Raw genomic sequence first — 14,553 nt, 5'->3', positions numbered from 1 at the left:
TTCAACAAAATAATTGCTTTTGAAAAAACAAATCTTTTGTTTCAATTTTTTTTTCAAAAAATTTTCTTTTTGTATATCAAAAATAATTCAGATTTTAAGTTTAATTCTGGCTAAAGTTCTAAAATTCACTTATATACTTTAAATAAATATATTTAACTTTGTATTTCAGTTTATATAATTCTTATAAATAATTAAACAATGTTACAGTATTTATAAAAATCTATTCGAAAACATTTAATATTCCTCGAACCTTTCGTTACGCTGCGGGAAGTTCCAGCAATTTGTTTCAAGGCACGATGCCAAACACCACTAGTTTAATATATTGATTTATTATTGACTAAGTCAATTATTTACACATGTCTGAAAAATCATATAACTTGCCTTAAGGCAAAATTTCACTTTTAACTTGTTCAAATTAGGTCTCAAACAATTTAGAATGACTTGACGTCAAGAAAACATGAAATTAGGAAATCGGATAGTTTCCGATAGGAAATGCGAAAACAAACTTCTTCGGGAAGTTAAAAATCAAACAGTTGATTAGTTATTGATAAATATCGGCTGAGCCGTTTCTTCATAATTAAATCTTGAATTTTTTTTTTTGACGATTTTGATGATAACGTAGTCTGAAATAACCTCGTAATATATTATAGACATATGATTAGCGATTCCCAATCAACATCAGTTTTTGAATTTTTAAAATCGATTCAAGATTATGGGTTAAAACGTGGACGAAAATTTTCTACTTTTCTGCTTATTATAGAGCGACTACTTGACCGATTATCGCGCAAATGCTCGTCCGTACCGAGTTACATCGAATGGCTTTTAACTTTCTCAAATCGGTCCAACCGTTTTTGAAAAAACGTCGACGAAAGGTCAAAAATCAGCTTTCTCACAACAATATGCTTTATCCAGATTTGGTCTCAAACGATTCAGAATGACTTGAAACGATGAGAAAACATAAAATTAGCAAATTGTATGTTTTTGCAAAAACAAAATTCTTCTCATTAATTATTTGTAATATACTTCCATTTTCATATTGTAGTCCAAATGCACTAATTTTTTAATAACAGAAAAAGGTTATGGCAAGGCCATGTTACGCTCCAACTTCCATACATTATGGTACTAAATCATACTGAATACTGTCAAAATGTCATGTATTTGCTGTGCATTCGGGCATTTTACACATAAACTGCAAGTCACTCGTATGTTATGAAGCTGGGTCAGAAAGAACCTGTTATCTAACATTGTTTTTTGACATTTGTGCGGTTTCTAGGTTAGGTTTTGTATCCGACAACCTGTGAAATACGCCTGACTGCACACGAACCAAATGGCATTGTCAATATTTAGTGTGGAAAGTTCTTCATAAGATAGCCTTGCCATAACATTGGTCTGTTATGCGGCAGAATCCGTCCATATAACTCCACTATTATAATGAAGACAGTCTTTCACTTTCACTTACCTAAATAAGCAATCCAAATATAATTATAAAATATCATAAAAATTATATTTCATATTAATCACTTTAAATATAATATAAGACAAATATATTAACAAAAAAAAATACATCTTACGATGTATGTAGTATGTTTTCAACGATACATAATTCTACTAGAACTATATAACATTTCGGGATCTACACTTGAAAGTTCATGCCTGTGGCAAATAAAATCTGTTTCTTCTTTTTCTTGCTCTTCTTGGAAGCATTCTCTTTCGTAGCACCTGCTGAATAGAAAAAGAATCACAATAATAATTGATTGACCTTAAACTATTATTAAAACTGATTACTCCTGGTTAACAGATTCATAAAGTTTTACCATTCGATTGGCAGCTCTTCTCCATAGCCTGGCTGATGGCATCCCTGAAACTCTGAGTGTAGCTTGGAGCTGGTACATAGTTAGGATCATAATCAGGATCCTGTTCCACGTTTATTGAATCAGTTTGTTGCTGAGATGGTAAAGCTGCCCATTTATTTTGTCGAATAAAATCAGTACCCTGACTCGGGGATCGTGCCATTGTTAACATCTGATAAAAAGGCAAAAAATAGAAAATGTAAAACTTCAATGGAAAAACTAAAGTCTTCAAAAATAATGTTTTAAGTAAATTAAATTTATTTTGAGAATAGTTTTCTCTAAATTAAAAATTATAAATCATAAATGGTTGATAGGTATATTGAGTTGATGTATCTTCATCTTCAATCTTCACCAAAAAACTAACCAGCAATCACCAACTGATATATTTCGAATGGTTTTGAATTTAAGAAACCTGTCAGGATTTCTGGCAGAAACGTAAATAAAACTAGTGGTGTATGGCATTCAGCAAGTTGCTGAAATTTTCCGTACCGTAATAAAATATTCAAGGAACATTAACTGTTTTGAAATAGATTATTACAAATACTGTAACTTTCATTATTCTTATTTTAAAGACCAAATATAAGAGCTTTAATGTATTGGGATGATGATGTTGATATAAGTTTATATGAAAAGTAAAGAATAAACAAAACCTAGTCAAGCAAAGTTAGAATGAAGGACCTTATCTCATATTTATAAAAATTATATAAACTAAATTGCAAAGTTAAAATTATTTATTTGATGTATATAAGTGAGCTTTAGAACTTTAATTACAATTAAATTAAAATCCGAAATATTTTCGACAATAAAAATTTTTTTTGGGAAATAAAAAAAAATGAAAAAAACTCTTTTCCCCAAAAGCAATCGTTTCATCAACACAAACAGGAAGTTTTTTGAATCATCCAAATCGGATGCTTAGTTCTCTCAAAAACTGCCATTTTTTGCACATTAGCTCCGGATCTCCAAAATGCCTGTACCTGCCTTTGCCAAAAACTAATCAACACTTCTCCCAATCAGGACGAATTGAATGTTTTTTTTAATCATTCCAATCGGATGCCCGGTTTCCCGAAAACTAATCAGCGCTAATCCCCATCACTAAAAACGATTGCTTTTTCAATCATTCAAATCGGTTGAGACGTACTCCCAAAAAAGTCGACAAAAATATGCATCCCCCCTCCCACACACACACACATCCATTTTCTCTAAGGTATGCCAAAATGTTATGGAACCTTTGAAACATGAAGATATGCAAAAATTTTCATTTTCTGTTTTCGGCTCACTACTATAACTTAAACTAAGGGAAGTTAATAAGTATAATCAGTTGATGTAAAGCGTTATAATATTCACCCAAAAACTAACAAGCAATCACCAACTGATATCTTTTGATTGGTTTTGAATTCTAGAAATCTATCAAGATTTAAAACGTAAATACAATTTTACATTTACTGCTATTTTAAAGAAATGGCTTTGCGATCGTCGCGAAAAACCCAACTAAGTAAGTCTTATTAGAGTTTTATTAAATAGCATTGATGCAGCCGTTTTTTAAAAATCGTGAACATAAGATATGAATTTTGACCCACACACAAACATATTTGTTACAATTTCATTGTCAAATGATTCAAAATGACTTGAAACGTTGAAATAACAAAAGTTAGCAAATTGCATTATGTGTCAAAATCAAACTCCCTTGGGAAGTTAATATTACAACAAAAAAACTTTGTATTCAAAATTTTGTATATTTGTTAACTTCTCACAGGGTAAGTTATAGCAATGGGCCAAAAATTGAAAATGAAAATTTTTGCATATCTTCGCGTTTCAGAGGTTTCTGAACATTTTGGTACACCTAAAAAAAAATAGACGTGTTGTGAGTGTGTGTGTTCGCAATTTTTCGTCCACGTTTTCGGTAGCACCGCTCAACCGATTTGAATGATTCAAAAAGCATTCGATTCCTACTTATGAGGATTAGTTTTTGGCAAAAGTAGGTCCAGCCGTTACGGAGATATGGATCAGAGAGTGTTGAAAACGGAAATAGAGTTTTTGGAAGAACAGAGCATCCGATTTGAATTTATTCAAAAAACATTCAATTCGTAATAATAAGAAGACGTGGTGATTAGGTAAGAAACTGTTTTAGAGATAAGAGGTCAAAAGGTAAAAAAAAATCGCAGTTTTTGAGAGAACAAAGCACCCGATTCGAATGATTCGAAAAAAAAAAATTTTTATTGCAAAGTTTCAATTTATATTTGAAATATCGAGAATGATTCGGATTTTAATTTTAATTCTAGCTAAAATTCTAAAGCTCACTTATGTACTTAAAATAAATTTACATAATTCGTAGAAATATGAGATAAGATCCTTTAATACTAACTCTGCTTGATTAATTTATAAACTTTTATATTTTTTCTATAAAATACAAATAAAAAATGTTAAGTATTTTTAATAATTTATTTGAAAACATTTAAAATTCCTTGAATATTTCTCATTATGGTATGGTATGAGAAGTTCTATTTGCTTCAGTGCACAATGCCACTAGTGCACCACTAGTTTATTTTTAATAATTGAACTACTTGTTGTAAGCCTTTAATATTTTAGTATGTTCATCAAGGCCATGAACTCTATTGCTCTATAAAGTATCATTGAAATCGCAAAAAAAATGAACAAAAAAATTATGAAGAAATGTCTGGACCAACATATCAGCACGATTTTTCGTCATAAACTATTCAGCACGATTCTCAAATCATATCTTTCAAAAAGTTTTCAAATTTCCAAAATTCAAAAACACACACACACACATACTTCTTGCAAATTTGGTCTCATTCGATTGAGAATGACTTCAAACGTCGAGAAAATATAAAATTAGCAAGTCAGATTTTTTTGGGAAGTTAATAAAATTTCGATCACACAAGTAATCTAAATCATTTATCTTTTACTACCGTGGCAAATGATGGTCCAGGCGACGTCCCCAAATTATCCACTCCAGATGCCTGATGGTCCAATGAATCAGATTCATTTCCAACAGACTGAGGGCTTCCATAAGTTGGAAAATCGCTTTCCCAATTTATTTCTCGGTTTGTTTGAGAAGAACCAGCAATGGGCAAACCTCTCTGCTTCCGTTCCTGCTCTATGGTTATCTGCATGTCCCTTCTGTTCTCTTCACGACATTTGCGGAGTCTTAGCCTGCGCCTGGTTTCTAACTGATCTGGATAAATAAATCATGGTGATAAATAATTTAGTGGTGATATTAAATAATTTGGTGGTGATACTAAATGATTGCAAGTACTTACTGTGGAAGTATTCAAGCGATTCAGGACTGACAATAGGTGGTCGTAGTTTGAGCTCGACCAATTCTATCTGGCAAGTTATTGGAAGGTGCTCCAAATATCTAGAAGAAAGTACGTCTCCTTAACTATGATAAAATTATAAAGCAACAAGTAATCATCAATTCCCAATTACTATATAAGATTGAATTAAAGTAGGTGCAAGTGGCATATTGCCTACAGGTTAGTTGGATGAACTTCTCAAAACATGTAAATCAGTGATTCCCAAAGTCGTCTAGACTAGTCTCCCCTTCCCCAGGAGATCTCGTAAGCAAAAAAAATTCGATGTCTAGGAAATGAAAGTGAGGTGCCATGATAATTAGCACCACGTTAATATATATTTACTAAATCTATAATAAAAAGACATACAAGATCAATGATTATAACTAAAAATATAACTTTTTATAAAAATTTGTAAGTACTATCATAAGTAGGCATTTGATTTGTGGCCGCAATATGGTTGAGCTTGTAAATACCCTATTTGCGCTTTGTATTACCCTAAATGATTATTGAAAAGCTTGATAATTTTCTTTGGGTTTTTTGAGACTTAGTATTTCTGAATACTAAAAATAAATAAACAGTAGAAAGAAGGTTTAGCTTTGTTACTGATATTCTATCATAAAAAGATATAGCCTGGACATTATTAGCCAGAAGATGTAAGATTCAACCTTACAAATTTGTTGTACTAGTGGTGTACGGCACCGCGTCTCAAAGCAAAATACCGGAACTTCCCGTACTAAAATTTAGGAATTTTAAAAAAGATTCAATTTTCTTCTAGAACTCGAATTTTGAGATTTTAGAAATCTTTGAAAAAAATTGACTATTTGCAAAATTTAATTTTTTTCATACTTTGATATATTTTTGAAATTTTGAACTATTTAACTTCCTGTAGGGTAAGTTATAGTAATCGTCCAAAAATCAAAAATAAAATTTCGCATATCTTCACGTTTCAGAGGTTTCTGAGCATTTTGGCATACCTCAGAAAAAATGGACGTGTGTGTGTGTGTGTGTGTTGTGTATGTGTGTGTGTGCGTACGTATGTGTGGAAACATTCAATTCCTATTGATGGGGAGATGTGCTGATTAGTTTTTGGCAAAGGCAGGTCCAGCCGTTTTGGAGATATGAAGCAAAGAATGCAGATAATAGAAATCAAGTTTTTCAAATCAAGGATCAACTGATTTGAATCGTTCAAAAAACATTTAATTCATATTGACTGGAAGATGTGCTGGTAAGTTTAAGCAAAGACAGGTCCAGCCGTTTCGGATTTACGGAGCAAAAAGTGCAACATTCGATTCGAATGATACAAAAAACATGTAATTATATAAAAAACTTGTATTGTGAGTATGAAGAAACTATTCGTTTTTTGTAAAAGCAATAAAAATAATTTCTCAATTTCAAAAAAAAAAATTAAATATCGGATTTTAATTATAATTCTAGCTAAAATTCTAAATCTTATTTATATATTCAAAATAAACAAATTTAAATTTGCAATTCAGTATATATAATTCTTAAAAGAAATGGAATTAGGTGCTTTAATTCTAACTCCGCTTGTTCTATTTTTTTACTTTTCATGTAAACATATATAAACATTGTCGTACATGTAAAAGCTCTTATATTTTGTCTATATAATACAAACTATAAAGTTATAGTATTTATAAAGACCTATTTGAAAACATTTAAAAATTTTTGACTATATCATTACTGTACGGAAGTACAAGCGATTTGCCTTAAGGCACAATGCCATGCACCACTAGTTCTTATATAATTTGTCTATAACTAGGTGACAAGTTCGAAATATTTGTACAAAATTGAATAAATTGCAATAATCGCAATTAATAAAACACTTATAAATTAATATATTGATTTCTAATTGATCAAGTCTGTTATTTACAGATATCACGAAAACTAATGCAAGTCATTTTGAGTCATACTTACACCTAGTAGTTTGACCTTTTTCATCATTTATCTTTAAACTAATTTAAATAGTAGAATTAGTTTGGATTATGTCATTAGTTTTAATCTAAAACAATTTAAACTTCAAAGATTTTGCAATTTAAATTATACCTGTTAAAATTTCCTACTTGTACCTTAATCATGTTTAAAGATTTTTGGATAAACTTAAAGAAATAATGAATAGAAACAATATTGCAAAGTTTTTGTTCAAATTGGAAAACACCAAGTGAGGTGAGTGTAACAATTTCGAATGACTTGAAACGTTGAGAAAACAAATTTAGCAAGAATTTTTTGGGAATACATATTATTATTTGAATATTAATATGCTAACTTTTCTGATTATTTCAGGTTCATAAAGTCAGCCAGCCTTCCAATTTTAAATATTTGCTTAATCAACTAAATAGGTCTATTAAACAATGCTTGTTCATTTAAATTATAATAATCAGACAAAATATCGCCGGAGTTTGACTTGAGCACCCTTATCCTAACAAAAATATCAATTCTTACCTCAATCTTTTACGTAACTCTTCAGTAACAGTTAAAACTTCACGTGCCTCCACAGATGTAGTTATAGTTTTTGGACAATTTGCCAATGAGCCATAGGAATATTCTAAAATTCTGGCACACAGACCGGCTAAATAAATATGCTGCCCATCCAGAGCTGTAAAAGATAAATAAAAACGATTTATATAATAATTAAATAATAATAATAAAACATGCTGGTCTGTATGAGTAAAATACAATTTTAATTTAATGTGGTCTTCAATAAACAATTTTTACAATTTTAATCTAATATGTTATGAAAATATAATTATAATTTAATTAATATAAATAATCACATAAGAAAAAAAAACTGAAAGTGCAATTATCATTATGCACAAAACTATTTAATAAATTGCAAACAATTTATAATATTTAAGATTATCATTTTTATCCCCTTACCTTGATAAAAATAGAAATCTTTATCTCCAGATCCACTTTCTCCAATCCTGGTCCCATCCAAAACTTCAATTCCACTCGCCACATCCTCTCCCACACAATCAACACCTTGCTCGATTTGATCGAGTATAGAATTTTGAATTTCATCCAAATTATCAGCACCAAAAACATTTTCCAAATGTTTTACTTCTCCAGCCTCTTTCCCAGTTACATTTTCATTTAATGAAAGCTCTTCAGGAGCACATTTTGTCAATTTTTGATCATCTAATGAGAGTTGTTTGAAACTATCGGCTGTCAAATTTTGTTCATCAGCAGTTTGAGTTTTAGAATCGTCCAAGGATTGTTGTTTGAAGTCATTGGATTTAGTTTTGATTTTTGTAGCGCTGTTTAACTTATCAGCCTGGTATTGGTTAAGGAGATCAATTGCTTGCTGGATGAAACATGCTTCAGGAGTGAATTCCTCTACCTTGTAGGCTCGATTTAGATCTGCCAGATTGACATTGATCATATCCAAAATCTAAAAAAGTGATAACTGAAGTTAATTATAATGGAAAATTATTTAAAGAAGTAATAAAATATGTAATATTTTTACATTTTGTAAGTAAATGCTGCAACATTCATTTTGTTCATTAGGAGCCGCTCAAGTAATACTATAGGGGGCGGGGGGGGTTATTGATTTGCTTATTTTTGTGACATGGGAGGCAGGGGAGTCTAGATGATGATTAGGTCATAGGTAGTATTTTTATTTATTTATTATTAGAGCACCATGATGTTGAATGGCTCGATGAGAACGATGTAGACATTCTAAAATCAACTTACAACACTGAGCAGCAATCCAAGCAATCCAATGTCATCGAAAACTTAGAATCATTATGGAAGACTGTTAATTTGAATTTAATATGTGTACCAAAAATTTAAAATAAGTTCATTATGCTCGTAAGATTATAATAATTTGTTACTCTATGTTGAATACCATATCAGTAAAATCTCTACATCCTAAATCTATTTTCTTATTTTTAAAATTATAATTATAACCTAATAATTACAATATTTAAAAAAACAATACATTAATTGCAAAGTGTTCACGTAAGCATGGGGGTAGGGGGTAAGAGCTTTGCTTACTTTTGCTGACAAGGGGGATGGGGGGGGGGTAAATAAATGTAATAAATCTGCTTACATAATACTTGAACGATCCCTTACATAATTTTCATTAAAATATTTTTGAAAATATTGGCAAAAAACGATGAAAAATACCAAAAATAAACCAATTTTTAGTAGCCAATAACTTGAAAAATATTTGCTTTTTTGAAAAACGTTATAAAACATATTTTTCTTATAATTAGATCTATTGACATTCGACGTTATTTTGTAGAAATATAATTACATCACTGAGAAGGAGTGTAATTTCCTCAGGGGATGGCGCTGAAACACAAATTGCTTTCAGGGTAATATGAACCTAATTCCAAAATTTCATGCAAATCGGAGCACAGTAAAAAAATTCAAACCCCAAAACGCTTCATTGAGAAGAGTATAGGAAAATTTACCTGTTGCAAGTTAGCTTGTAACAACTTGCAATATTTAGAAGCAATCGGTCCATCACTGATGTTGGGCAGAACCAAATTATTTTGCATAGTGGAATCAACAGGCCAAGCTTGGTTACAATTTCTCGGTCTCCTCATCAGTTGCAATGTTATAGTGCTGTTTAAACCAAATGTTGCAATCGGGGCCCAGCACACACTAAAAGAATAATAAATATTATTTCATGATCTACAATTTTTATTTATATTATTATTTTTGTATTATTGTCATTATTTTATTTTATTTTAACTTTGTTTCGTTTTATATTCAATTCATTGTATTTTTAAAGTAAAACTTTTTAAGCGCGACTAGGGTGTAAATCCGTACAAATGCAACGGAAGTCCGTTACGCCCGAACTGTTCGTCATTCGCTCTTGATGAGATCATTGCTATAAGGGTCAATTGTGATTAGCCGTCGTGTATGTGAATAGAGATCTGTCGTTGTATGCGTCATTTTATGCTTATTTATCTATGGTATGCGTACCGGCATCAACGTTGTATGCGTACGGATATCAACAAGGAAACCTGCATAGCTAAATAAACATTTCAAAGTTACATTCTAGTACAAATCTTAATTTAATGAAAAATGCCTGAATAAGAAGAATATTTTACCCTGTGTTCCTTGAATATTTTACCCTCTGTTCCTTGAAAATAATAAAAAAAATGAAACATTTGGGCCGTGTACTAAACGTAAGTTTATTGATTAGAAATTATTTCTATATTATTCGTAGTTTCCATAAATCTTTTAAGTTATTAAAATGGAAAATATTTTCTAGGCAAGACAGATATTACAGCTGTTCAAAGAATGAGACTATGTCGCCAGCAAAAAAGTAAAAAAAATACAAGCAGTCGATGAATGTATGTTAATTTTAATTACATGAAGTTCTTCAAACACAATTATATGATGAGTGAAGTTGCGAAAACAATATTTGTTTAGACGTTGTTTAACATAATCCATTATGTGACATTAATCAGCAATTACTTTATTTCTCTAATGAAGGTTCATGTCATGTTTAAAGTATGACTTTAATTACATTATTGTTTTTAAGTATTATATTTTTAATGCTGTTATAAATATATAATTTATAATTTATCATTATATAAATGTGTATAATGGTTGACACTAATAAATGTGTACGAATGTTACCATATTACTAATAAACAATTTGTTCAAATTTGTTTGTTCAAATATATTATATGACGTATTTATTTTTACTTAAATGCCATCTTGTACAGTAGCAAATAAGTTTTACTTCAATCGTGTGTGAACCTTACGCGCACTCTTTTTTTATGTCTTTTCTTTTTGGTATCTATAAATTTTGTAAATAGGACAGGTTAAATTGAATTGGTTGAACAGTTTAATTGGTAAACATATAGAACATCTGGTAAATTGGTTGACAGGTAAAATAATGTATTGATAAACAGGTTGACAGTTAAATTGGTAGACAAGTAAATTGATGTACAGGTAAATTGGTGAACGCATTGTTGGACAGCTGGTAGTCAGGTAAATTAAAGTCTTGATTAACAAAAATAAATTATAACAAGAAAAAAAACAGATCTACAGTTTCATTGTTGATTTTCATTTTCATTTCATTCAATTATCTTACCTTTTCAAATCTTTAAGATGAATGGCTTCGTAACAAATGGGACACTTTCTCCATGGCTTATCAGACAAAGCCAAATAATGAAGTATGCAAGGGTAGCAATAAATATGACCGCAGCGGGTAATCCTTCCTGCCAATGGCTCTTCCAAACAAATGGGACAGTGCGGTGGATCTTCAGATTTAGTTATCTGTAAAAGATAAGTGTATAATCATGAAACTGGTGAAAACGTAAACTAGCCCTTCAGATAGGTAATAAACTTCCTTATCTATCTATATACATATATAAATGGAAGTATGTCTGTGTAATTGTTATGCAATCATAAACCATAAGTTCGATCGCCGTGAAAAACTGGAAAATTGTTAGGTAAATCCCCAGACAGGTTTTCGGATATTTTGATTGAAGCAAATTGGTGATTGATGTTTTTTTTTATTGTATTGGTAAATATTTATTTTTTATTTTTTTATAATAAATTTTTAACCTCCTACTGCAAACCCCTATCTTGTAAAAAGTATTACAGTAATTATGTTTTTTATTTATTTGTAGACTAGCAGACTGGTAGACGGGCAAACTGGCTGACAGGTAAACAGATAAATAGTTAAACAGGCAAATAGGTAGGATATAGGGAGGATATGCAAAATGGTAGACAGGACAACTGGTAGATAGACAAATATGTAGACAGATGAACAGGTTGACAAGTTAATTGCAAAACACATAGAACGAGATGAATAGGTGAACAGTTGGACAGCTAAACTGATAGGCTGATAAACAGGTTGAAAGGTATATTGGTGGTAAATGGACAGGCATATAAACAGATAGATAGATACGTCGACAGATGAACAGGTAGACAGGTATATTGGTAGATAGGTAAACAGGTTGACAGGTTAATTGGTTATATACATAATATAACCAATTACACAATACATAATATACACAATACATAATATAACCAATTACATAATACACAATACATGTAGAACGAGATGACAGCTCTAACTGGTAAACAGGTTAATTGGTAAACATATAGAACGAGATGAACAGCTAAATTGGTAGGCTTATGAACAGGTATATTGGGGAACAGTTAAACTGGTGGACAGTTAAACTGACAGGCTGGTAAACTGATAAACAGATACGTTGACAGATGATCAGGTAGACAGGTAAATGGAAGAAAAAATAAACCGGTGGTCAAGTAAATTTGAGAATAACGAGACAGAAAAAACAGGTTGACGGGCAAATTGGCAGACATATGAACGGGTTAACAGGTAAATTGGTAGGCCGAAGAAATGGTAAATTGATAAACTGGTTAATAGGTAAATTGATAGCCAAATTGTTGAACAGGTTAATTAGTAAACATATAGAATGGGATGACAGGTAAATTGGTTCATTGATGAACAGGTTGATAGTTAAATAGATAGACAGGTAAATTGGTGAACGGGTAAATTTTTAGACAGCTGGTAAATTGGAAGATATGTAGTAAAATAGTAGACAAGACAACTTTTAGATAGACGAATAACAATACAGATAAACAGGTTGACAGGTGAATTGGTAAACATATGAAAGAGATTGGCATGTAAATGGGTAGGCTGGTAAACTGATAGATTGAAAAACAAGTTGGCACGTAAATTGGTATAAAAATTGTTGAACAGGTAAATTGATGGTTAGCTAAATTGATAGACTGATAAACAGATTGACAAGTGAATTGGTAAATTGATGGACAGGTAAATTGGCTAGTAGTTTAAATTGGTAGACAGGTAAATTGGCAAACAGGGAAATTGTTGGACAGCTGGTAATCAGGTAAATTGAAAGTTATGTAAAATGGTAAAAAGGACAATAAACACAAAATAACAAGACAGATAAACAGGTGACAGACAGGATAAATTGGTAGACATGTGAAACGGATTGACATGTAAATTGGGTGACAAATAAATTGGTAGGCCGGTGAAATGGTAGATTGAAAAACAAATTGACAAGAAAATAGGTAGACAAATTGTTGAACAGGTAAATTGGTTGTTAGCTAGATTGGTAGATTGAAACAGTCTGACAGGTATACTGGTGAACAGATATACTGATGAACAGGTGAATTGATGGTCAGGTAAATTGGTAGACAGATAAACTGGTGAACAGGCAAATTGTTGGACAGCTGGTAGTCTGGTAAATTGTAATATATGTAAAATGGTGGACAGGACAAGTGGGTAGATAGACAAATAACAAGACAGATAAACAGATAAACAATTGATATATAAATTGGGTAACAGGTAAATTGGCAGGCCGGTGGTAAAATGGTAGCTTGAAAAACAAGTTGACAGGTAAATTTGTAAACAATTGTTAAACAGGGTAAATTGTTGAACAGACTAATCGGTAGACATATAGAATGAGATACAGATAAATTGATTCACAGGTAAAATGGTGTATTGATAAACAGGTTGTTAGGTAAATTGGTAGAGAGGTAAATAGTGAACGGGTAATTGTTGGACAGCTGGTAGTCAGATAAATAGGAAGATATGTAAATAGTAACAGGTAAGTTGATAGGCCGGCAAAATGATAGATTAAAAACAAGTTGACACGTAAATTGGTAGACAAATTGTTGAATAGATGAATTGTTGAATGGGTAAATTGGTGTTCAGCTAAATGGTAGACTGATAAACAGGTTGACAGGTACACTGGTGGACAGATAAAGGGATGGACTGGTAAATTGATGGACTGGTGGTAAATGGTTGACTGACAAACAGGTTGACAGGAAACTGGTACAGAGAGGAAAACAGATAGTAATCTAAACAAGAAGATTGGAATACAAAATAACTGGGAGGCTTAATGTAACAAATATACATTTTTGTTCAACTTGTAATATAAACTAAAACACCGCGAAGCGTAAACGGGTACTTACATTTGTTCAATATAATCCCATTCAACCAACGCATCAGGATTTTTTAAACAAATTGAATAATCTTCACCTTCTCGCACAATGAACTGGCAACTGAAAATAATAAAAACGATATTTAAAACTACACATTGATTTTTAAATCTATTATTATGAATAATATAATTGGGTTTCCCTTACACTTACTTGGCTTGTAAATAATGCTCCTTATTATACTTAGGATAATTAATTTTTCCCTTTTTGTATTGCCGTCCATAATTCGTAGGACCTCCAACAGATCGGGGAGTATAGTGAAAGTTTAAAAGATGATTCAAACTTTGCTTTTTGTGCCCAATTTCATTACCGAACCTGGTTCGAGTTGTTCAAAACTCTAGCCTAAGAAACAAGAACAAATGATTAATAAAATATAAATGATTATAATAGAAAATGGATGTAAAAAGAGT

At 31.2% G+C, this 14,553-nt stretch overlaps 1 protein-coding gene across 1 annotated transcript; it reads right to left on the bottom strand.

Moving 5' to 3' along the window:
* Positions 1–1,583: 1,583 nt before the first annotated feature.
* Positions 1,584–12,205, bottom strand: LOC113391220 (RING finger protein 10-like). The gene is made up of 9 exons (XM_026627171.1): positions 12,197–12,205; positions 11,238–11,422; positions 9,598–9,790; positions 8,057–8,570; positions 7,622–7,775; positions 5,129–5,226; positions 4,778–5,043; positions 1,815–2,022; positions 1,584–1,722 (listed from the first exon to the last, which is right to left on the bottom strand). The coding sequence occupies exons 1-9, from the start codon at positions 12,203–12,205 to the stop codon at positions 1,634–1,636; spliced, it is 1,716 nt and encodes a 571-aa protein (XP_026482956.1). The 3' UTR covers positions 1,584–1,633.
* Positions 12,206–14,553: the final 2,348 nt, after the last annotated feature.

The sequence above is a fragment of the Ctenocephalides felis genome, unplaced genomic scaffold, assembly GCF_003426905.1.
Source record: "Ctenocephalides felis isolate EL2017-DRISC unplaced genomic scaffold, ASM342690v1 CF-g0.4_SCAFFOLD_00845, whole genome shotgun sequence".
NCBI classification, from domain to species: domain Eukaryota; kingdom Metazoa; phylum Arthropoda; class Insecta; order Siphonaptera; family Pulicidae; genus Ctenocephalides; species Ctenocephalides felis.
This window is presented reverse-complemented; position numbering and strand designations above follow the sequence as displayed.